Source organism: Hoplias malabaricus, chromosome 14 (genome assembly GCF_029633855.1).
Source record: "Hoplias malabaricus isolate fHopMal1 chromosome 14, fHopMal1.hap1, whole genome shotgun sequence".
Lineage (NCBI taxonomy): Eukaryota > Metazoa > Chordata > Actinopteri > Characiformes > Erythrinidae > Hoplias > Hoplias malabaricus.
In genome coordinates this window covers 34357948-34384195 of record NC_089813.1, presented here as the reverse complement: position 1 = coordinate 34384195, position 26248 = coordinate 34357948, and the positions used below count along the sequence as shown (strand labels likewise).

General features: G+C 38.3%; 1 protein-coding gene and 1 long non-coding RNA gene across 7 annotated transcripts in view; one reads left to right on the top strand and one right to left on the bottom strand.

The window, feature by feature from the left end:
• Window positions 1–17614, top strand: part of LOC136666589 (uncharacterized) — a 31438-nt gene extending 13824 nt beyond the window's left edge. Inside the window, exons 2-3 of the long non-coding RNA XR_010795392.1 lie at window positions 15796–15910; window positions 17287–17614. This is a non-coding gene — a long non-coding RNA (uncharacterized lncRNA). The remainder of the gene's footprint in view (window positions 1–15795; window positions 15911–17286) is intronic.
• Window positions 1–26248, bottom strand: part of pde4d (phosphodiesterase 4D, cAMP-specific) — a 164960-nt gene that overhangs the window by 116892 nt on the left and 21820 nt on the right. For 5 of the 6 annotated variants that reach the window (XM_066644870.1, XM_066644869.1, XM_066644868.1 and 2 more), the window contains exons 2-3: window positions 25717–25809; window positions 15694–15923 (exon numbers count right to left, since the gene is read on the bottom strand). In XM_066644870.1, coding sequence (XP_066500967.1) covers window positions 15694–15923; window positions 25717–25776 — 290 coding nt within the window. In that variant the 5' untranslated portion in view covers window positions 25777–25809. Of the gene's footprint in view, window positions 1–10448; window positions 10541–15693; window positions 15924–25716; window positions 25810–26248 lie in introns of those variants that run through there. The other variant, XM_066644874.1, reaches the window with a different exon arrangement.

The window sequence follows — 26248 nt, the reverse complement described above, 5'->3', positions numbered from 1 at the left end:
TTACTTCAGGTGTTCAGGTTTATTCCAACAGCAGTTAGTTTTCATAAAATATTTTTTACCAGTTTCACCCTTAAATGCATCATGCCATCTCACCTAAAGCCTTTAAGAATGTAACTCTTGGTAGATTTAGCCAATCTCAGCCTAGATTCATAGCCACAGCCAAGCTTCTAGAGTCATCCATCCACATTGCGCTGTACCAGAGAGTCATGCCCATCAATTATAAATAGTTCAGCTACATTTGTAAATGAGGGTCAACCTCAGTGTACCCTCAGCTAAAGGTTCATTGATTGGTTGATTGACAGAAATACAATTTCATTCTATTAACATTAGTCTACAGAAGGGTCACACATAGGCAGACCCTGCCTACTGCAGGTGGGTCTGGACCTAGACACTGTACCTGGGCCTGTAACTGACAAAATATTAATAGCTGTTTAATTTTGACCAGAGTGTTTTAAGTAGTGTGACTTTACTAGCCATTACGGTTCAGGTTTAGCGCTCCAGGAAACTCTCAGACTAATCGCACGCATTTCTGCATATCACACGTATGATGAGTGCCGTGACTTGAATGAGTGACACACAGTGGAGAGCTCCAGAGACCTCTGTCCTCGGTCCAGTAAAAGTAGCCCAAGGGATTTTATAAAACCTCTTTTGGGACGACAGTGTCGTGTGAGGTACATTCTGAAACGTTAAAAATAAATGTACGATTACCCGTTGAATTAGTCTCAATGCTGAATATGGATTCCATTTACAGATCCTGTCCTGCCCTCCAGCAATAAGAGCCAATCAGATCTCTGGTTATGGAAAAGCAGCAAAGTCAACGGTAACTAAAAAAGTCAATAGGCACTTTAAACAATGATTTTAAAATAAAATTCACATTTAAATAATTTGTCTGTGAGGAGTTGGTGTGTTCTCCCCGTGTCCGCGTGGGTTTCCTCCAGGTGCTCCGGTTTCCTCCCACAGTCCAAAAACACACGTTGCAGGTGGATTGGCGACTCAAAAGTGTCCGTAGGTGTGTGTGTGTGAGTGAATGTGTGTGTGTGATGCCCTGTGAAGGACTGGCGCCCCCTCCAGGGTGTATTTCTGCCTTGCACCCACTGATTCCTGGTAGGCTCTGGACCCACCGCAACCCTGAACTGGATAAGCGGTTACAGATAATGAATGAATGAATGTTTAATTTGTAAATGTTACTTGAAATGAGACAATTATTACGAGTATTTGTTATTTACAATTATTCATAAAGTGCTAGAAATACAAGGCTACTTCTATATACAGGATATGACACTGATCATAATGCAAGATATGTTCCGGGCCTTCTCTTGAGAAAATTGAGAGAGAGAACAATCTGTAAATACAGTATATAAAGGGAATATATGCCACTACATCATTAAGTCTTGGTGCTATATTATATATGTTCTTTATAACATTCCAGGGACATTTCCACTAAAGTTGGCTATAAAATTACACAATTTATTCACTGTAAAGTGCACCTTTCCTAGAGTTTTTGCCATCAGTCAGCAGCCTCTTCAATCTACATGAACAGCAGTAAATAATACTAATAATACTACTGCTAATAACAGTAATACTGTGAACTCAACTAGTCAAGTCGCTTTGTGTTCTTGGATACTGCAAGGAAGCATGAAGCAAGGAGCAAGTAGCTGTGCCTCAGATCAGTCTTCAGGGAGGAAGAGAGCTCAGTCAATGCCCTTCTAGTTTCACACAGCAACAGAGCTAGGTCACGGATTTTCAAAGACAGATGACTAAGGCTGAGTTGCAACAACAAGGAATAAATTAAAGGATAATCTAGTATTTACTGAAAATATTTTATATTCACCTCATTGTACTGTTACATTTTATTCTCTGATGAACAAAGCCATGCTTATTTCTAAATTCTTGATGAATACTGATGTGTGAATTGCCATATTAAAAAAATAAAAATTTTATTTATATATATATATATATATATATATATATATATATATATATATATATATATATATATATATATATATATATATATATATATATATATATATATATATATATATAAAACCATATATATTTTAAACTGTCACTAGTAGTAGATCTGCATGTTTGGATCTAAATCTGACTTTATAATGTTAGTTAGGACCGATCACATTTAATGTTCTCTTAGATTATTTAGTTTTAATCACAATTTAACTTTGTGTAGAAGGTTTAAGTTTAAAATCTTGATTTAATCCAAATTTATGCTTAAAGGCTAAGCACCAGCGATATGAAAAGTGTCAAACAAATAAATACAGCGGAATTTGAGTTCCTAACTTGTGTTTATTGATAGTCAGAAAACATGTTATTTCTTACTAATTCAAGGAATAAGGTTTAAAAGACTGTTGGTCCCCACCCCAACGGTGTTCGGAAACTCTAATAGGCGTCTTGCCTGTGACGTAGCTGGTGGACAACAACTCTAGAAGTTGCATTTAATTTAATACAAAATGACGAAAAGGTGTCTTGTTTTTGGCTATAATTCAATGTACATCTGTGCACAAATGGCCCAAAGGTCCCAAAATATCCAGAAAATGGGCTAAATTTGTCAGCTTTAAACGGGCACTTTGGAAAGGACCATCCGCTCACTCCGTTATCTGTAGCTCATTTCACTGGCGCTTTTCCAACAATATGGGCATGTAAGGACGCCAACGAAAAGGTGTTCAAGAGCCTCTGTAACATGGAGGTAAACAGGGTAAGGACACTCTCTTCGCCTGTTTTAGTTGGTGTTAGTTAACGTTAGCTTGACTCGCTAAACTCGGTGTCTCAGATTATACTCGGCTACGTAGCTGCATTACGGAGGTTTATAGTGTCGGATGAATTCGAGTTCGACTTCGATCACATTTACAAGAATAACGGTTCCCTATACATTTGAGTTTAGCTTATTGCTAGGCTATTGTCATGAATAATGTTGGTTATTTAGCTAGATACTGTCATAACACTCAGGCATAACGGTGTTTTACCGCGACGTTGTTCAGCTGTTGTCCACCAGTGACGTCACGGTTGCGTTCAAGAATTTCCGTAGGGAGCTCGGGTTTTTCCCATCAATTTAATAAATTTGTCAGTTTTAAAGCAAATTAAGCAGCTATTTTCATTTTAATTCATACTTCATAATGAAAATACGTATATAATTTAACTGAGAAATTTTATTGCAATACACTGTAAAGCATTTCTATTAGTGCATCTATGTAAGAGCCACTCGTGTATATCACAATAATTATTCAAGGCAGGGATATATCTGGACCAAGACTTTGAAAAAATATAATCCAACATACAATTATACATTTTACAAAGGTATTATATTTTCACACATATGGTAAAATATAGTCAGCCAAATATTGCAGAACAGCCCTTCAAACCATGTAATATATCCTAACCGCTACAAAACCATTTGGGATCATATGCTGGAAATAGCCACACACAAGGCCAGAGATTTAGACTGTGGGGCTGAGCGGAGTAGCCGCCATTCTGAGGAAATGGAGCAGCCCAGGATCCCCTGGGCTTCACCACTCTCCTCATCCCTGATAACATGCTGCTCAATGCAGCAGAGGACTCAGTCCCACTATCTGCCTTTTTACAACTAACCTCATTATTCTCGTCTAAGAGAACCGTGTCCTCTATATCCGACACTGCAATCAGAACATTTTTTTTTATTTCGATTTCACTCATCATGGCTTCCACAAAACGATTTGGAACTGGAACAGAACACAGTGCAGAGGAACCTGACTAGGCTTTGGGTTTTTTTTGTAGGACATTTAATATATAATCAATATGTATTTTCTTGTATTTTATTTGCTATCCTATTGGTTTCCTCTCAGTAACAATTCTCAATTGTTGATAATGGAGATGCATATTTACATGAGTATATATAAACAAACTTGAATTACAATTTAACAGAATGTTCTTTTTCCTGCTTTTAAAACTGATCTATGCAAATTAGCTCTGTTTTGACTGACGGTCTATGTCTTATTCACAGAGTAGTCCAGGTTGAAATACTTATTTTAGAATGAATAGGCAAGCTAAACTGCCCATATATCTATCTATGCTATGTATCTATATATTAATGTGACCCTTTTTCTGAGACTCTTCCCCAGGGTTTATATCATGTTGGTAATCTCTGCTTTTTCCACCATGTTGCATGGCTCTGCTTGTTACAGAAACAATCTGCTTGCCATGAACCTGAATCAGATAAGGTACAGACTGCTCTCTCCTGATTGGCTAAACACAATGTGTTTTACAAGTGCTATTCAGCTAGCATTCTCGTAATTTAATCCCATGTTTCTGGGATGTCATGCTACATAAATATATATGCTGAACTGTTGTCATTTTTTTTGCAGTTTGTGCAGCTTACTTTTTTCCTCTCTAGTCTAGATAGACAGATGTTTGCATGCTGTATCAGATTCTTCGCTTCTTTATGTGAGAAAGATTTTGGGTGTTTGCTATATTTTTAAATATTTGCAAGTATCCACAGGCGAGTTGTGAGGAAAACACACACAGTCACTTAAAAAGCTCATCTAATTAATGACTTCCTCTCAAATAGAACACATCTGTTAATGACTAAAAGGAAGAATACAGCGATCACTGTGGTCATTCACACCAGATAGCATCAGAACTCCTGAACAGAGAAGTAAACACCTGCACCACAGCAAAATTCTTTTAGGTTTTTTCTAAACATTCTTTGTTCCAGGAATTTGTGTCTGCATTATTATGACCTGAGTGTCCGTGGACCTGTGTAAACTCTTACTACATTATCAGTCTAGGCTTGGAGGAAATACACACTGTCTGTTCTTATAAATGTGCAGAAAAAGAAGTCTCTAATAAAAAGTATAACCTTCCACAGCTATGATTAAAATGTTGCAACGTGATGTCCTGTCTAAGGATTTTCTAAAGCACAAATACAGCACAGATAGTTCTCATAAATGAAGCTCTGCAATCTCCTCTGATAAGTTTAAACGTTGGCTTTCAATTGTTTTGCATTTGTATGTTGGTTTAGTGGTAGTTTATAATCGCCATTACTGTTTTCAATGCGACATGTGAGTTAACACAAATCATCGTGTGTGTGTGTGGCCCTCAGCTGGCTTTGGGCAAACTCAGCAGGGCTAGAAAACCACAACGGGATCAATAGACACGATTCCACTGCTGGGAGTTGGGAATCCACTAAACAAGAACCAAATGTTCTCAGCCTCATTTCTGCTTTGTATTTTCAGTTATTTATCAGACGTTATTTGAGAGAGAAACAGTCCAATCAGAGGTTGTATATTTTTTCACATTGATGGTCCATATATTTTACAATCCAGACATTACATTTAGCTGTGCTTTGTTCTTGTTCTGAGATAGAGAACTGTGTGTGAAAGAGAAAGTGTGCTTACACACTGTTAGACTGACCATTTTAAAAATCCTGACAGGTAAGACAGGTATTCAGTCTTCGCTGTAAAAACAAAATGAGTGTTTAAATCGGTCAGTCCACCTTTCTAAGACCTGTCATTCAAAAGTCTGTATACTTTCACAGCATTTGATCTGCTGCTTTCCACCAACTGCTGAACTCCAGGCTCAAACTGTTTTTTATTTATTTATTTTATTATATAATAAGAGACAGACTTCTATTTTCTCACGACATGGCACACTGAGCACAAGACAGAAACCAGTTCTTGGCATATATTCATAAACAATTTGAGTAACACACGCAAAGCTTGGATTAGATCTCAATCTGTTTATAATGATCTGTGCCACAAAACCCATCCTAGATCAAGAGGCATATCACTGTCATATCTATTTCAATTCACAGATACAGGTCTTTTAATTTTACACAGTTTGAAGGCAGCTGCCTTGTACCTTGCCTTTTTCTTCCATATTAAAAGTATTACTAGAAATACTGCCATATTCCTTAGAATAAAACCTCATCTCATTATAATACATTAAAAACAACAAGATCTGGTAATAACACGTCCTCCTTCCATACATTGATGTATTTTGCATGATCTATCATCTAGAGTTTTCTGTCTATAAAAGTATGAAAGGTTATAAAATGAAACTTGGTTCATTTTATTTTTGCCCACCTTTTGGTCACAATTTTGAGAGGGTGTATTCCATTTCCTCTGAATATTAGCCCAGATTTTTAGAAGAAGCGACGTGAGGCTGGTAGAGCGGGCCCTTTAAAGTGTGCCACCAGCTCTCTTGGTCATTGCGCACAGATGCCGCAAGCGACAAGGCTCAGTAATTATTGACACCAGAGGCTTTTCCTCTGGCTCCACAAACACATCAAAACACTTTAGTTCTGGGAGGACACAGGGCTGCCACTCATATCATCCTCTCCACACCTCCACTCCTCACTGCTAGTCCCCATTCTATCCCTCACTCTGCAGAAAACTTCTGACTCAACTGCCTGTAAAAGACATTGTATACTCCCCGTGGAGTAAGAAAGACCATGCAGAATCATTCATAGAACGACTCAAACACTGGACGGTTCCTGTTCATAAACAAATAGTAAGTGTTTTCAGAACTGCATACACTGTTAGAATGTAGGCCAGCTCACAAACTTTCTCAAAGTAAGTCAAGGTGTGCATAAGAGCCAGCTCTGTTCAAACTGTGTTAATAAAACAGTGCTTTTATAGAAATGAGTGTATATTATTTATGCTCTGGCGTGCGTCTAATGTATTATCAATCTAAAAGTCTTGTAAAGTAATAAATGTAATGCTACACTATATTAATGTTGCTGCTAAAAAATGTATTTAATGAAAAGAAAAAATCCAGGGGTCAGACTGACTTAAAAATCTATGTATTTTACTGAAGAGAACTGCATAAATTATTCAGTCGAGTCTTACATCAGCCTTGTGTTATGGTGATGTAATTTACATTTCCTGACTAAACAAAAGCCACAATGTTCTCAGCTGTGCAACAGGTGGTACTTTCTGCAACCTTCGGTGTGATGGGAACTGAAGGGTAGACTGGCTCTGTTTGACAACATGAAGAAGGCAGCTTTGTCTATTATTCATTTACTTGGCCTTACTGAAACTGCCATTGTACCCATCATTTCTCTAAAACTGTTTGCTGAAAAAAAAAAAAAAAAATTAATTTTTTAAAAACTAAATATTTTACAATGTCTTTCCAAACATAATTATTCAGCTGTTCAAAGGAACAGAACAGGTCTGGGCTTTCTCTGCTAATTCTGATATGGAATGGAGGCATCAGTGAGTCCTGTGTACAAATGCCATTATTTAAGGATTATGGAATATGATATTTGTTATATTTTTAAACTGTTGGTTTCCACAAAAATGTCAAGGCGTAATGTAAGTGTTACAATGCTATCAAAGCAAGCATATAACTTTATTATAATGGCAAAAGTTCCCTATATAATGGAACTCATGCCCTATCCATGTGTAACCTGTAGCCACTGTCATCATCCCGTTTCATATTTTGTCGCTGTAATGATTTTATTTTGTGAAATTTCAGGCTAAATTTGTTACAGAAGCAGAAAAGGTTAGCTCATCCACTGACAGCATTTTCTGATACTGTCAGCCCCAAAGCAAAATTGTATTTTGGATTTGTGCCATTTGTAGTAAATAAAAGAAAGGGCACTCACGTCCCAGCAAATGTTGACTCAAGCTCTGTCAGTATGTTAGTCTAACATTAAAGAAAAAAACGATAGTGTCATTGAGTTATCATCTAAAAAAGTTTATTAACAGTGAGGTCTGTGCTACGGAACAATCTAATCTGAAACCAATCATTTAGTTCTAATCATGAATCTCTAGGCACACGTTTTCTGCAGTAATGTCTCAATACATCAACTCTAACTCAAATTGTGATATAATTCAGGGGTAAATCACAGAATCTGGACGTGAACTAATGCATCTAAAAAGAGGTCATCAATTCCCCTCCAAATGTCTCATGGGAAATCCATTTCCAGTAATCAGTAAATGGATTGCAACTGACTTATAAGCAATTACAGGCATAATATCTGATAGCACAGTGCTAGAGCTTTTTAGTTTTACTTAATTTTCTGGTTAAATTTAATTACGATATGATGCATGTCGACAAAAATCTTCAAAATTTTGCTCACATTTTTGGCAGGGTTCATCACACTACACATGCTTCTTAATGAACATCAGAGCTGCATACACTCCAAAAAATGTATTAATAAGGTGAAATGGATGACATTTTCAGTGGCAAACATTCATAGCTACTATAGCTAGGCCATTAATCTGGGTCGTGAACTTCAAAACGTCCCCTCTTCATCAATAATATAATAACAAAAATCCGTCCTACTCATTGCATGACACGACTGGTTGACTATGATCGATTATTCTGACATAACAGGCCTTCAGTTATGCCATCCTCAGCTCTTAAAGTCCGTCTCATATTTAGTGTCTTCAAGACACACTATGCTAGTTCTCAAACTGAATGGTCCTGTCAGTTCACACAAGGTGATGTTGTACCTATTCTAACATGCATTACACAAGTAAACAGAAGCTATTTGTGCATTAATTGCTTGTGTTCATGTGCAGGTGCTGTGAGAGTGTAAGAGAGAGATAGAGAGGGAGCACAAGAGAGAGCTCAGACAAGGCAGACAAGGGAGGGTGGGGGTTGGGGGACAAAACAAGAAACCAGGCAGTGATGTTAAAGACTAAAGAGATAAAATAAAACCTGAGGAAATTCTTTCAAAATGACAGACAGAACACAAGCTCCACCACACTTTTGAAGGTACTGTAACCTTTAATGCTTTGATCATCGGAACCTTGATGCCAAATTATATACAGACAAAAATAAGCTTATCTGAAAATCTTCAACCTCAAAGAGTGCACAGATAAAACTAATAGAATCAGAAAGACAAATGTCTTGCTGCAGACATCACTGACTTCGAGTAACACATTACCAAATACCATATCTAAATTCTGCATTTTATAATGCACCTGCTATAAACGTTCCTCCTTGAGTTGCTCAGAAAAAGGATTACCTAAATCAAGCTTTTCCCCATCCCAATCTGACCAATCCCATGGTCTGCACATTTGTCCATTTCATAGCGCACACACACCTGACCCAATGAGGAGCATGTAATTAGCTAATGCACTTGATGAGACAAACTCATTTCAAGTTGTATTACATTTATAAGTAAATAATGACTTTCTAAATAAAGTTGAATAGTTTGTCTTTATGAGCCACCCACTGATCAAATTATGACATCATCACTATTTCATCATGACAGACAGATGTGAACAGGCAAGCGATCAAGTACATGGTTTAAATACATTAATAAATCATGATTATGTAGTTAAACACCATAAATCTTCATTCTGTTCCATAACACCATTAGTAAAATAGTCCTGAAGATATCAACTGGTTAATAAACTATGACACCCAGTTCCCTACCTTAGATTTGTGTTTACCTCTCACATCTATATACCTATAGGCTGTCTGTGGGTGATGTCACAGACCTAAGACACACAAAAAAAAGGTACATAATGCAGGACCACCAAAAGTGGCCAAAGAATGGAGAACATGAACCTGCTCCAGTGCTAGCCTATTAGCAACTGCATTTGCAGGCACAAAAGAAGCCACAGTTACAACTGCTTCTCTGACGGGGGGGGGGGGGGGGGGTTCTATGTTTAGAAAAATCGTCCGATTAATTGACCATATTTTTGTTGTTTAATAAGAGTGAATACAACATAATAGGTCTAACCCAAGTGCTCGGCAAAGTGGGATTACCCATGATCACAGACACTGATTAGTCAATGTGGATGGTACTTGAATTACAGAGTAATTTTGCTTGGTCTTCTGTCTTGACAGGGTCATAAGGCCTTATGCAATTTCAGTCGCACTACTACATCAGACATATGTAATAAAGAAAAATAAAAGAAACTCATAAATAACACAAATTACTTATGTCTTCTCTCACACTTTGATATTTCACTTGAACTGAGGGTTAGGGCTGGTGTAAACCACATATTGAGCTCAAAGCCCAACATTATAAATGTTTTTCATATGTTTTTTTTTTTTTATATCATGTTTCTGTCTAATACTGAACTAAAGACAGTAACTGAAATATTTGTCAATAGAGGCTTAGAAGAGTATATATATATGAGATCTCATGTCTCATTTTCACCGTTAGTTCTCCTGAGGTAATGTAAGGTTATGTTCTTTGGAAGCACTTTATTAGTTCCCCTGACGTAAATTAACGTTTTAGCACCTTAGGGGCTAAGTAAACAACAACTAACTTTGTGGAAAATAGCCAGAAAAACGAGACATTTCGAGTTATGTCTGGCAATGTGTGAGAGATTAAATCCAAGGCTTGTACTGAAAGGTTATGTGGTTTGAATGTGGTCCAGATCCAACCCCTTTCCAAAATCTTCCCAGCTCTGTATCAGCCGCTTGCCAAAAAAGTTAACGTTAGTGTCTCACGCAGCAGCCCCCCCCCCCTCCCCCTTTCATTCTCTCACCGTCGAAGCCCCTGGAAGGACGATGGCCACGACATCCGTGATTTTTTGAGCCCGGGACGCGCGCCCGTTTCCACGGCGCAGGTGCGGTCCATGTTCCGTGGCCGGAGGTATTTCTCGTTGTCGGAAAATCCGCGCTGCCTCACACGTCTGTTCCTGCGGCAGCTCTCGCGTTCCACCGTTAGCCGCTCCTGCGGCCGCCACAGATGTTTCGGCGCCGGAACATTCTCCCCCGCGCTTCTGCTGCCGGAAAACAGGCAGGCTGAACTCCCCTTCCCGCCGCCGTCCATCCTCACTCCGCTCACGGACCAGTCTAAAGTGAACTTAAACTACAGCCAGTCTGGGACCAGTTTGACAAAGTTCGCGGAATTCTTCCACACTCGGACTGCACCCATAGCTTCACAAAAAAAGACGATAATGATACGTAGCTGTTTTAAAGTATCTACTTATGAAGAATTCTACTTTAAATCCTGGGTCGTTAAGTGTTTGGTGGAAATGCCATATCTGCTGGACTGAGATGTACAGGCAGAACGGACAAACCTGCAGAAGTCATCTTTTATATTTGTGCGTCCATTGCATGTTTTTATAATATTCTTTCTTTTTAATTATTTTTTTTTTTTTTAGAAAATGTCAAAAAAGTCAAGCATTTCAAGAGTCTCTTCGTCTACACTCGACCTAATCCCTGCACATCTGCCTATATACAGTCCATCCACACGGAGAGCGCCAAAGGGCTTTACAAACCACGCCCCTTTTACAGTACTAACAATATGTTGGGCTGACCACGCCCCCTGAGCACGGTGCCGTCTATGAATGGATCGCTTGTTCACTGGGAGCATATGCAAAGTGCTGTCAGTCAAGAAGTCTCTTAAGGTGAGCTGATGCCTGTGGGTCACTTTTATTCAAATGCCTTCAGAAGGAGGTGGTGACTAATGTAGCTCAGACCCTGATGAAGGATTAGAGCAGCATTTCTCAACCTTTTACTCAAACATTTTTCAATCATGGCATCCTTTAAAAGTATGCAAAGTGTCAAGCCAGCCTCATCTAAAACATACTCTATTTGACACACACACACTTTCTTGAAGGATTTGCTTGAGAACATAATGCATTTTTGTCTGTACCCACAGTGTCCAGTCAAACAACATAAACTCAACACAAACCCACCATCCCACTCTCTGCCCTAATGACTCAATGGAAAATACTGACCAAAACTGTCACTGAAAATTCTTGGATGCTAAGAAATAAAGTCAGAATAGTTTGACTTTTTATTCTAAATATTGAAATATTTATTTTTTTCAAAAATTCCAAAATATTCTTAGTAGTCTCCAACTTTAAGCTGGGATAAGTTTTCTAATGATTGGTCGGGGTGCTTAACAGAGTAGACAGGTAATGGAAAGTGAGTTTACAAATGTGAGCACTGCTGTCTCATCCACTCATACCTCCACAACCATCACCACCATGTCAGTGTCACTCCAGAGCTGAGAATGATCCACCACCAAAGAACATATGGGTTCTGTGAAGGTCATTATATTCTGACAATTTAAGGACTGGGTAGTATTGTAAATGAACATACACTGTTTTGATCTCATGTATGCATTTTATTTTACACCGAAGAAAATCCCAACAATGGAATATTCTGATGGATACTGAGGATTACATTGTTTATTAGTGTCATTACATCTATGACGGCACACCACTCTTTCTCTATTGTGGATGTTACCCCACTCTAAGCCTCCTCTAACAGCGGTGAGTCATTTTTATTTAGAAGTCCTCTGGTTTCTTAAATGTGTCACTTTCATTTTAGCTGATTTGTTATTGCAAATTTAAGTAGCAGTAAAATTGAAGGGCAATCATTAGCTGATGTTATTGTAAAAAGAATCGCATGTCAGTTTGTTTAATAGCGCAATCAATCATCACTGGTTCTTCCTCAGTGCAGGTGACAGACACAGATTATGTAACGGAGATGTGAAAACCTAACACTGAAAAACGGTCATCAAACAAAAGTGTTGAAGTCCAGAGTCTTGCACGTACTGACCATGACACTGCTTTCGACAGTAAATCTGTTCCTCAGCCTTCTTTTCTCTTTATCAAGATTGATTTTCAATCAGACGCAATTGTCTTTACTCTCCTCATCTGAAGAGGAGACCTGGAAACCTAACAACTGTCAGGCTGACTTTCTAACACCTGAGCCCTGCTCTGGCAACAAGACAAATCCAAGACAAGTGTTTGCAATATAGTAAAATAGAAGCAAACAGTCTTTCCATTAGTGGTGCTGTGGTAGTGGATGAATGGATGCAATATTACCACAGTTCACCTAGTTGAAAATATTCTAAAAATGTTTATAAGTTTTTTTCTCTCCTTTATCACAATAGGGAAAGTGCACTGAGATGATATTCTCATCTAAAACAAAATGCCTCAGGGGTACAGATCTTTGGTGCAGTTCCCCAGGAGATACTTTTGAGGGTGAGGTGAAACTGCAATAGCAGTAATAATAAGACGGAATGGTAGATGAGGTGAGGAAGATGAGGTCACTGAATCTGTATTAATGATCCTTGGAGAATCTGTTGTGGTTCTTCATTTTGGACACCATGTCCACCTCGAAATAACCAGTGTCTACTAGTGTCACACTGCTCTACATCAAAATATATATTTTATACATATGTATACATTTTATGAAGTCACTTTTCAACAACAGTTTACAATCACCTTGTGATTTATTCAGTTCAAGGAAAAAAAAAAAATACCGAAATGCTTTTTTTGGTTATGGCAAATATTCAGTTTCAGGTCTTGAGAGCAATGTTATAGGCTTTTTCCCTCAGGGCATTCTGATGGAACCGCCTTAAATCCCCATCTCCTCACAGGAATTATCCACATATATAAGATGAATCGATTCATGTCGAGTTATTTTTGATGATCAAAAAAAGTTTCTCTTATTTGCTTTGCAATTACACACACACTACAGATTCTACCCAGAATACTGTGTGTAAGACATTTACTGAACATCTTCTGAACCAAACGTTGAAGACAAGAACCCAGGTCCAGTTGGGTGTCCTCCCCCCACCCCTCTGCAGATTTGTTTCAACTGCCTAGTTATGAGTCAAGAGCCCATGGATGTTTACTGAGTTCTTTCTAATCATACTACTTTTACATTTACTCAAGCATTAGTGAATAAAGAATCTACGTATTCATGTCGTAAATCATTTCATTCTGTTTCGTTGCTATGTTTTGTGTTTGATCACTCCACAGATTCAGAGTTTTTGCTTTGTGTTTGACACCGAAAAATTAAGAAAGGACCACTGTACCAATACGCCACACATGTACTGAATTCAAACCTCACTGGCCTGAAAATCTAGACTAGAATTAGGGAAACGATGCTGTGTAGTAATAGCTTTCTAGAGCTCGGTGTTTTTCCAAAAATTAGACATAGAACAACATGCACTGCTAGCAAATGGAGAAACATCACTCTGGTGCATTTCCTCCAAATGCTGGAGAAACAAGCTGCTGTTGCACATGGCTGAGCTATTGATTGACAGGTCTCAGTCTCTAGATGGAGTACATGTCAGTTATTTCATTTGCTTTGAATAAACAACAACAAATTGTTGTGACAAAACATCTGCATCTTATAATCGTCATGGTTTGGTGGAAGTACCTTCTATGACATTTTTTGTTGAGCTGATATTTCAGAAAACTGAACTGGAATATTAAATCATGCAGCTTCCTCTGGCTATTACGTTCTAGACCTTGGCAGACATTAAAATTGGTTGCATATATTGTTCTCAGTATTACTTTGCTGAGCACTTTTCCTATGCTCATATTTCCGTATTCTGCATTCATTTCATATGAACAATCTGAGTAGCAACTATTCCAAGGCGAATGTAAAGAAGTGTCTGGAACCCTTTTGACTTGAGCATGAAAATATGCAGCTTTGCTGCCTAGAATATCAAATCTGAAGTGTGTATGTCGTCCAGTTTTTATTTTTGGATATAACACTGATTGCTGATTACTTCCATTTTCAAGAACATTTGCAGTGTATTTTTCACAGTTGGAGCTAGTCCTTCACCCTTAAATATCTATACATTAGCTAGACACATCATTGATTTGCTGGACAGCTAGTAGCAAGATATATACAGAGAATTCTATTATTTCTCAATTGCTCTTGTCATGACCTATTGACAGTTCTGTGGAAATAGATTTTTGCTAAGATTTCTAACTGTGAATAGAAGGTATTTTTTTTTACCAGTTAACACAAGGTCATTTGCAAATTAGTTGCTCTTCTTGTGCGCAAACCAAATGAACAGAAACAAAGATGGCTCTGTGCATGTGATCTTTATCTCTGTTGTATAAGCATTCTAAAACTACTTTCACTGCAAGATAAAATAAGGAAAACTATTGCAGAGCTTCAAAACTGAGCTAATTAATCAAGCCATCAAGGTCTGCCCGGTCGTCCTGGTTTTCTTTATTTAATTCATGTTAGGATGCGTCATGTGTTAGAATCCAGACAGAATGGAAAATCTCTGTCTATATGGTCTACACTATCTTAGAATATCCCCAGGCTACCATGGCTAACACCACAGAAGCACAATATAAAGGGCATTTTCTGAACACCATATTACAGATTTTCAAATCTGTCAGATATATATTGAAGTAGTGTGTCTAGGATATTAATCAGCAAATACTGATTAATACGGGGCCAACAGTGAATGGCCTAGATGTTAATTACCACATAAACCACTTACAGATTAATGTTAGGAAACTAGGCATAGTATTTGGATACTAGAAAAGACTGATTTGCAGATGATATTGCATGGAATAGACAATAAAAAGCCATGGTGCTGTGGAACGTCTTTTGGTTCTAACTGCAGTGGAACAACCAGGTCTGAATGTGTGTTCTACCTTGGAGCTAATGAGCTCTAACCATCGAGCTAGAAGGGGGGGGGGGGACCCACACCTCTGGTCCCTGTCTATGGCCAGTAAAAAGGAGCAGAAAATGGTAATAAGGTGTCAGCCCACACCTATTATGACGTTAAACTGAATCCACTTCTTGTCCCCATCATTTTAAAGCAAAGTTATACCCACAATTCCACATATGGCACTTTTTAGCTGTTATGTTTTTCTGGGCGTGACATATTTAAAATATATTAAATGTGCTACAGCTTCTGTAGAGAGCATTTTAATATCCGTTTTTCAATATATTAAAATGAGCAAGACAACTGAAAGTATGCTTTACAGTGTGCAGAAAGGTTTTCTGTACCTGCTGTTCTCTGCTGATGTGATGGCAATGAGTGGGGGGTGTCTCAGCGGGAGACTGGTGGGTCTTGGCTGAGTGGTCTCAATTTCTGGTCTCTTCTCGCAGTGGTACTGCTCAGCTTGTCGAAAGGCCAGTGGTGGAAGCTGTAGGCTGCGACACGAGAGTCTCCGGACTGTGAAGGGCTCTATACAGGTCAAAAGACATGTCTCCGGAGACTCGGGTGAGTCCGATACCTGAGCAAAAAACAGTATAGTCAGGAACAGGTAAATATGACTTTGGATGCAAGATAGTGAGCTACAAAACAGGCTTTCTTTTTGTTGATTTCTGCTTCTGGAAATGCATGGCTGGAACTCTCATTACCGTCTCACATTGTGTTCTACACAACTCTAATACTCCTTTCTCAGACTGGTGAGGCAGTGAGAGTCAAGCTTTCGAAAACAATCCCAAAGTCTATACCAAGTTTACTTAGTCCTCTAGCTAAACTAAAATTTCAGAAAATAGTCAAAGAAGCTGCTTCAATTTTGCATACTGAATTATTATTACATTTGAATGTTTTACCCAGCTGCTTGAAGCAAATTCCACTGCTTGACAGGCACCATGAGGTTATAATAAATTAACTCTCCATTAAGCTTGGTCCTGATGGGTCTACTCTTTCAGTTTGATTAATGAGTGCTCAAAGGAAATAAAATATTAAATGTGCTGGGCTGATTTTTAATGGTTACTTAACCCAAATTATTATATAATGCTATTATGCAATGTTTAAAGACGCATTTAATTACAACACTTATAAGTACTGGCACTTCCCAAAATGTTAAGTGCATTACAAATCCCTATATATGCACACACACACAAATTGAGACTGTGCAAAATGTAAATAAACACAGAATGCAGTAAGACTAATCTTTAACTGACTCTGAACCTTTAACATTTTTTATATGACCATTTTAAATATGAAGCTTGCAACAAGTTTTAAAAAAAGATGACAGTCATGTTTACCACTGAATTGCACCTCTTGTTTGAACAAACTTCTGTAAACATTTGGGAACTGAGGAGACCAGTTGTTGTAGTTTTAAATGGGAAATGTTTCTTGTTTGATAGGATTCCAGTTTAGCACCACCTCTCTTAATATAGATTTTTTTTTATATTCAATACATTCATATTTAACTGCCACAAATAAAGTTGCACATCTCTCACATAGTACACACAGATACAGACTAATTACAGTCATAATAAATGAGCATATTCCTACTCCTACTGTGTGAAAGCTGGAAGCACCAGACTTTACAGGGTATGTCTGAATAGTGTGCTTCTGCTTTTCCAAATCTGTGTCTGAATTGTGTTTCTGCTACAGGTGGGGTTTCATTTTTGCAACCACCACAACACAGTCTAGTTACAGACCATGTGTTATGATGTCACGAGTGCAGTCCTGGACTCTAGAATCAAACAGGCCAATTTTCTGTTTTCTCTGATGATGGCATGTATATGTGGCAGGAAATGTTTTTTTTTCATTAATTTAATTAATAAATAGTTTATCTTCAGGGCATATTTCAGAATTGCAAAATTTAAACGCTTTATTGAAGTGTTTATCTTTTCCAGGTTTTCTTTATGAGGATGAAAGCCACACATCAGACCCCTATGATCAGAGCCGCTATTGCCAGCTATATGGGGAGGAGGGATTTTATCAGGATCAGCTGCAGCACTGTAGCATCTTTGTGTTAATGTTTTTTATATCATTGTGTCAATCATTTTTTGGCATATCAGGAACAGCTGTGCATGGCTAGCCATCTAAACATCTTAAGTCACCAACAGCAGTGCATGACTGGAATAATATGAATAAAGAATTTACATCTTAATTTAGAACACCCCCCCCCCCACGTCTATCTGTCTCACTCATTCCCAGTCTCTCAAACACTCACTTTTTCGCTTGCACACTCATTAACAATGTAATATAAAAAAAGTTTGAATACCCCAGGTCACATTACAAGTTTTGTAAATGTAAGTGAAAATAAGCTAACGCATTGACTAAAGGGAACTAAAACATGGCATTTCATGCACATTTATTTGCAGTTTGTTTTGTTGCTGAACAAAAAAAAAAAAAAAAAAAAAAAAAAAAAAAAAAAAAATGAAATACCTAAATATATAAAAATAACTACAGATCACTTTTCCCAAAATGTTCAAAGTAACAGTAATCACAAAGTGCACTGATACGTGTACAAGCGTATTCTCCATGATATGTACCTGTTATAAACATGTTAACTAGGTTTGCCCAAACTTCAGTACATGAGAGAATGTTTCAAGAGACAACTAGGAAAATATAAAACATACACAGTTCTGAGGCACATCCACCACAGTGACAAATAATCTGGAAGAGAAATCTGAATTTCTTTCTCATTCCTGTCACGTCAGTCCATCCTGCCTTCTCCAGACACCTCGCTCTCTGGACACACGCAAGCGCAGTCGCACAACCCCTGTATTGATCACAAGCAGCAGAGGAAACCAGTTTCTTCCAAACAGCCTCGGGGCAAAAGGAAAAAGCAATTGCTCCCTGAATTACACAAAGTGGTTCCTCAACATACTTCAGCCACTAGTCTGAACAGGTGCTCTTAATACACACCAACTCTGACAGCCATGATTATCGCTGTCTCTCAAAACCCAGTGAACTGTCTACATAGGCACCATTACACAGCAAATGGTATTTTATTTACATCACTTTTAGTTGTGTTGTTCATTTTATTATTTTGGCATTTAAGGGTATCTGGAGATTAGCCAGAAAGCTAGCACTGCTAGCTCAGGCTAGGCAACTAGCTAGTCTTTTGTTAATTAGTTAAAATGATTACATTGCTGATTGTATAGTTAAATTATGGTTAAAATACCACTCAATACTCACAGCTGCTAGTTTAGTAAGTAGCATCATTCATGATAAAAGTCATAAAATGGCATATGCTCATTATGCAACTTCAACAATTTGGAGGTGGTTTGGTTACAAAATATCAGATCTACAACAAACCGCAGTAATATGTAAGATTCACCACAACAGAAGCACTTAGTCAAGTTCAAGGAAAGTTAAAAATGCAACAAGGAGCTCAACAGCCAATGCGTGTTCTAAACCAAACAGACACAGTACGTTGACTATTTTAGATTAAGGTTTTATAGGTATTTTTTGTATAAACCCAGACAGCGAGCATATAAGCATATATATATCTGTTTATACATCTGTCCACAGGCATAAAAAGGCTGGCACACCACTGACTGTAGACCACTACTGGGCCACCATTGGACCACTCAGATTACTGTTCTGTACAGGATATAACTCATGTTTAATCTCCTCAAACAGATTTTAATTTCACAGAGACTTTTATTCTGGAAAACAAACTAATACAAAAATTACCAACAACTATGAGAGATATAATAATGAGTATAAGCCTGAAATAAAATGATTAAATGCTGAAAATGTTGACACCCTGCTGGATTAAAATCATTTACTAATCTTATTTATAAAGAATAACAAAACAACCTAAAGAAGGGAAAAAATATAAAGACTGGAATGTGAATGGAAAAGTGCTAAAATGTAGCATTTTATCTAAAAATCTGTTTAATCACCAGTGGTCCGCCCAGAAAAAGCTGTGCAAAACACCTGACCTCCAACGTTGCCCTCAGTGGGACAACAGTGGTCCGCTGACTCCTTGCTATCAGGGATTGTTTACATTTGCTGTGAGTATGCACAGAATTTCTACACTTTAGCTTTGTGGTGGAGTCATTTGTTACATTATTATTTTTTGTTTGTTTTTATATGAAACCAGAATTTTGCTAAGATACTGTTCTTTACAAAAACAGTTTATAGTAAACAGTTATATCTATAATAAAATCAAACTTTAAGAGAGCTTAGAACTGAAAAGTAGTTGGTTCAATTCCCACTATGGGCCAGAAAACTGGGGGCGGTGGGAGTGAAGGAACCGCACCGTCCTCCTCCCTCAATCCACAGCTGAGATCCCCTTGAGCAAGGCACCAAACACATAACTGCTCCCCAGGTGCTGGGGATGGCTGCCCTCTGCTCTGGGTGTGTGTTCACTACCACAGATGGGTTAAATGCAGAAGACACATTTTGCTGTATGTTGTACAATGTTAAATAATTGCACATTTAATGTCATATGTTCTTGAATTTAATAAAATATTTCAGTGTTTTGTCCTATTGCCAAGTATATAAAGTAAGTAAATGCATCTCTACTTAAAAAATATCACGATACACATTACGAAAACTGTTAAATATTGTGATATGGCATTTTTGTCCATGTTGCTCATCCCTAGCTCCTGTTTAATTTGTTACAGTTACTTTCCCCCCAGAATTAATTTATGCCATCATCTTAAAACAATAACGAGCCAAGGTTTCATTCAAAGGCCCTGTCTCTGCAGAGCAATCTTCTCTGGGTATTCTGCCCTTCAAAATGTTTCATAAATGTATGGTTCTATTGAGCTTATTCCCCTGAGGTGATTTCAACACACCGCATAAAAGTCATCCCCTCATTCATTATTAATGACTTCATTGACTTTAATTAGATAATGCTGAGAGCCAAACTGTATGCCCCTCTTCAACAGATGAGTTTGAGAATAGCTGTTGTTGTGGACCTGACCTTCAACTGCTACGCATCTTTCAAACAGGCCCTATTTGTCACAACATTACACTTTCCAAAGAGCTGCCTTCTAGCACCATGATTCAAAAACAGTCGTTTTTCATTCGGGATTTCTCAGGTTTTGCATTTAGAGTTTTCAGTGTAATCTCACCCTGACACAACTGAACTTTGTAGGCACCCGTTAGTATCAGCTATCACATATTGCACATATCACACATCAAGGTTCATGGACAACATCTTATCAATTTATAAGAATATCTACCTTAACAGGTAGGCTTTAAACTGAACTCTGAAAGGCACCCACGCATTTGTGAGGTCTGATGCTAATGTTGTAAAATCCATTTTGAATCACAAACAGTACTTGGTATAATCCCAAAGGCATTGCATGGTGTAAAATCACTGCAATGAACATTGTTCAACTGCTCCACACCCCAGTGCTGGGAGGCTTTTATAATCCTCTAGCCTATGCTTGCCATTGGACATAGCATCAAGCTCATGAGCAGCTGCTCCATCCCATTTCATTTTATATGGAGACTATACAGTGCACAACTGAACATCTGTGTCCACAGTGAGACATAAAAGTGATGCAATTCCATAATTATAAAGTGTCTACAAACTTTTGGAATGCTTGAAAATGCAAAATGTCATCAGTCCTTTTCACTGGTGCAAGTGATGATCAGTTCTGAACACCATTAACTATTTCTTGTGTACTGCTATATTCAATATTTTACCTACTGGTTTCCATTGCTGCTTTATATTGCACTTGAATAAAAGATAACATTCCATTTCAACTCTGTTTCATCATCCAATTTTTTATGGAATAACACATAGTAACAATGCAATGTTTGGTTTTTGATCTACAGCGCTCAGTACCAGCACAGTATCCGTGCATGAACGGGATGAGCAAAAGACACAGTGGTTTGGATCATTGTATAATAGAGCTGAATAGAGAAAAAGCTTCTTTTATTAAGTGTTATATTTTCAGTTACAGGAGTATAGTATCAGTAAAACAATGCCAGTGACAAATACAAGCTTTCAGATATCTACATGAGTCTGAGGATTCTTCTGTACACAATCAGACATACAGTACTCTAAGTCTTAGAGTGCACTCCACCCATTGTATGGATTTATTAAACCGCATCACTATTTATACATTGGTATTGATTTTAAAAAAAGGAACTGAAGGGTGAGAATATAAACTGAGCTTTCTGAAGGACAGGGTGTGGACAAGGAAAAGCAAACACACTGAGGCAGGTTAAGCTACTACTTAGTGTATTTTGGAGCTTTTATTTTCTTATTCAAATGAATGGTTGGAAAAAGGTGTTAACTGTTAAATATATGCTGTCTGAGGAGTTCGATGTGTTCTCCCTGTGTCTGCGTGGGTTTCCTCCGGGTGCTCCGGTTTCCTCCCACTGTCCCATGTTGGTAGGTGGATTGGCGACTCAAAAGTGTCCGTAGGTGCGAGTGTGTGAGGGAATGTGTGAGTGTGTATCACCCTGTGAAGGATTGGCGCCACCTCCAGGGTGTGTTTCCTCCTTGCACCCAATGATTCCGGGTAGGCTCCAGACCCACCGCGACCCTGAACTGGATAAGCGCTTACAGACAATGAATTAATTAATTAATGATCAGCTTTGGACTCCACATCAAATCCATTTGTGGCAGTGATTTTCTGAGAATTTGGTGCCTGAGAATTTCTGAGAAGTTGGCGCCTTGCTCAAGGGCACTTCACCTGTGGATGCTGAGGAAGGAGAACGTGTTATTTTTTATTACCACCATTAAAAACTTATTCCCTGGCAGTCTCAAGCCTGCTTCTTATATGATGCTACATCTGCCCCCCCCCCCGTTAATAATTTTATCAGGACGGTTTTATACATTCATTTCTTTGGTTCATTCATTTCCTGTCATATCCTTGCAGATTACTTTGCAAAAGTGAAAGGAAAATGCTGAAGTTTTCCTAAAAAAAATGCTGAAGTTGGTTGATGAAATTTGTGTAGTTTTCTGTTGAATATTGGTTTTCAGCTTTTTCCTGACACTACAATAAAAACGTAACTGTTTCGGATGGAAATTAAATATCATTTTTCACAATCTATAATTCAGTGCCTCTTAGTTGCAGGTTTAATACTTAATTTCTCCAAGACCAACTTCATTTTCCATATTAATCTCAGCATCTAACGCAAAAATGAATCAAACCAAAAATCACGCTCACCATACCATGACTCTAAACTGCCATGTAAACAGGTGGCCATGTCTTCTTGCGTATGGCAGGGAGCAAACAAACATATTGCCCGTCTGAACTGATGGGCCGCTCGGAGCCAGTGCCAGCAGCAACCACAGCCGAGTGAAGCCGCAAAGCCTCAAGGGAAACAAATTAACCTCACAGAAGCTCTCTCGCTTTCACGGACGCCACCTTAATCTTATTACCTGGGTGAAATATGCAACACATCAGTCGAGCCATAAATAAATAAGAGGGTAAATAAGCAAACGTTAGATATAATTAACGGTGTTTTCACAGATGTGTTGAAGATACAAACATTCCCATTAGCTCAGCTGCTGCTGTGTGGTGCCATGCTGCATTTGGCAGACTATTAAATATAAATAAAGTGGTGGGGGCATGCGATATTGTCATGACCCCTCCCCAACCTTGAAATCCTCCTCATATTTAATGGGCTTTATGAAAATGAGCTGCTGCCTTCCCGGAGTAACTAGAGCTGAAAATATATGGGGATTCAAATTACACAATTATTAAATCATGATGATGTTTGTCTATGAGATTAAAATCAAGAGGGGGTATTTCTTCTAGAGGGGGGCTACCTCATCACTGGTACGAAATGAGTTGGGACTCTGATTATTACCCTGGCAGCCTTTTCTCACGTCCCACTTGACCACAACACACACACACACACACTGAAAGAAGTTCTTACTGGATTCTCAATGAAAATGGATGGAAATAACCCTTGACAACTCATTTACTCGTAAAAAATCTACAGAGCACAATGGGAGTTGCACAAAAGGCTGTATATATGTTGCAGAGTCTACAAAGGTCTTCATGCTGTGTGATTGACCTTCAAAGCTACAATCAGGGCTTTCAGAAAACAGACTGATAGGGCAGCAGGGCATTTTCTATAGCACCACAACAGCGCCTGAGGGCATGCTGCCAATAAATGTAAAGCCCAACTGTCAGAGACACAGCATGCTATACTTACAAATACATAAATTGCTCCCTTTATATCTGAATGATGAATGAGGCAAACCCACTTTTTCACTCACAATTAGCTAAAGTTCATTTGAGTTCACAGTCGCATGCAATTCACCAAAGGTCCAGCCAAAAGAGAGATCTTTAAAAGTCAACAGGATAATGAGCTTCATTTGGCTGTAAATCTGTGGGATTTCTCTGTAAATAACATCAATACTCATTAAATAGGCTCAGCAACGAATATCAGGAGTTTTCAGCGTATTATTCCAGCTAAACAGCTTTGTGAACCCAAGCTAACAAACTGCATGCAGCACTGTGACTTAAAATGTTCTGTTACCACAAAAATCACCATCACCATTTTAGAATATTTTTTACACTCATATTCAGACCAAAGTTAAACACTCTACTCTAATCGTATGTCCAAACGCCTCAGAATTTGCACTATGCACCTACTTTAAGGTGCCCCCACTGTGGACACAGACATTCAGCTGTACATCCGGAGCTTGTATAATCTCCACAGAAATGCATAACATGAAACAGAATGCTCTGAATCGAGTGCAAAACAGCCCAGGGTCACCATTCCCAATGCCATGCATGGACTAGAGGATTATAAACCCCTACAGCATTAGGCTACAGAGCAGTGTAACTACATTTTCTGGAGTGATGCTGCATCTTTTGGCACTTCTGTGATGAGCTGGAGAAGTGTTTGTGATCCAGACAGTCACCCAACATCACTAATGCTCGTGACTGAATGTCATCAAATTCTCAAAGCAGTTTTCTAACAGTCAGTGCAAAGCTGTCACAGAAAAACAGAGGCCGTTACTGTGGCAAAGTGGGCCCAAACTTGCTTTTGATACCCTTCTTTTCAGAAGAAAATGTTGAATGTGTGGGTGTACACATTTGTTTGGCCCAAAAGTGTACCGTGTAAGGTTAAATTTTTTTTTTTGGGAGCATGTTTTCCTAAAATAAATTTCAAAAAAATCAATATAAACACAATGGGGATTTTATAAAGTGCGGTTTAAAAGACAATTCTGGCTAGCAGGTGCTAGCGCTAGTCTGCACAAGGTGGAACATAGGGCTATTATGTGTAGAGCGAAGTGTTTAAGGGATCTGGGCTGGGCTTCATGGGAAATAGAACTGAGATCTTGTAGTAAAGTTTTGCAGTTTATACAGTTTCCAAAACTAGGTTCTGATATTGTGTCCATTAAACCAAGCTACTTTGTTCCAATAGTTAGAGGAGACAGAACTTATTCTCCTCTCCTTTTTAGAATTATATTCCAAAAATCAATACAATGGGGGTTTTATAGAGTGCTATAGCGCTATATGCATATTTATTTATTTTATTATTATTATTATATATATATATATTTTTTTTACCAGCTTTTACCTTCATCCATTTATTGTCTTATCCAGTTCAGGGTCTGGAGCCTACCCTGGAGGGGGCGCCAGTCGTTCACAGGGTGACACACACCTATGGACACTTGAGTAGCCAATCCACCTACCAATGTGTGCTTTCCTTCCGTGGGAGGAAACCGGAGCACCCGGAGGAATCCCACATGGACACAGGGAGAGCACAAACACCTCACAGACAGTCACCCAGAGCAGGATTTCAACCCACAACCTTCAGGGCCCTGGAGCTGTGAGACCGCTACACTGCCTGCTGTTCTTATATATAATCTTCCCATAGGGCCTTGTTATGGCAGTTAAACACAATCACTTAATGAAATAGAGGATTATATCAATAAGCCACTCCTCAAATATAACACACTTTCACTGAGCTAAGGATGCAAATTTCTAGGATCTCTTACAGCTCTTACAGCTGGTGGAAGATCTTTCTCTGATAATGATCCTAAAATAGTGTTCCTGTGAATGCTATGAAGATATGCAAATTAAATTTGTACTTCCAGATCATAATCATGTTTGCTCTAAAGGCTCTTGGGTCTCTTTCTAGATGTTTGAGTCTTACAATATTTTGCACATGACTGTTATTTATTTAAAAATGTGTTATAATTACTACCAGTATTGTAACTTAATATTCATTCATGTTCCTCTCAGGGTTAATGCAATGGGCAGCCAATCTGTCAATCAGTAAAATGATAAGTCATGACAGGTAAAAAACAAACAGAATTACTGTTGGCCATATATTACATTACAGGACTAGTGTCTGCCGTATTACGGTGCTGTAGAATATTTGGATGCACTCACACTTTCCATGTGGCTCTCTGCGCTACAGGTATTTTCCTGCATCATGTGCCTTCGGCTCATAGCGTGTGGCCTCACCGCTGGGAGAAATGCTTCCTGGAAGAGAACATAGGGAAGAAGGGATCAGATCCCCATGGAAGTCCTTAAAGAATAGTGACTCACAGTCCCAGGAGGAACAGACTACAACAATTGTGGTAGTGGAATGATGAGATTTGAGGTCAGTGCACTGGATTCTCTGAAAACAATGTTTAAACAATAGCTAAGTAATTCTGCACAGAACAACTAGGAGAGTGGGAACCCAATTTGATTTAATACTAACAATATATTTTAAAAATCCTCCCAAGAATAAAGTTCTCAGAAGAAACATGAAAAAGATTATAAAAGGAAATGTTCAATAAACGACCTCCTGAAAATAGTTCTGACTCAAAACCACTGTGTTGACGTTAGACTACAACAGAATCCTTTACTTAAAACACTGGTGAATTCTGGTATCTTCTGTCCAGTAAGAGGAATTACTTCAGTTGAGTAAAAATAA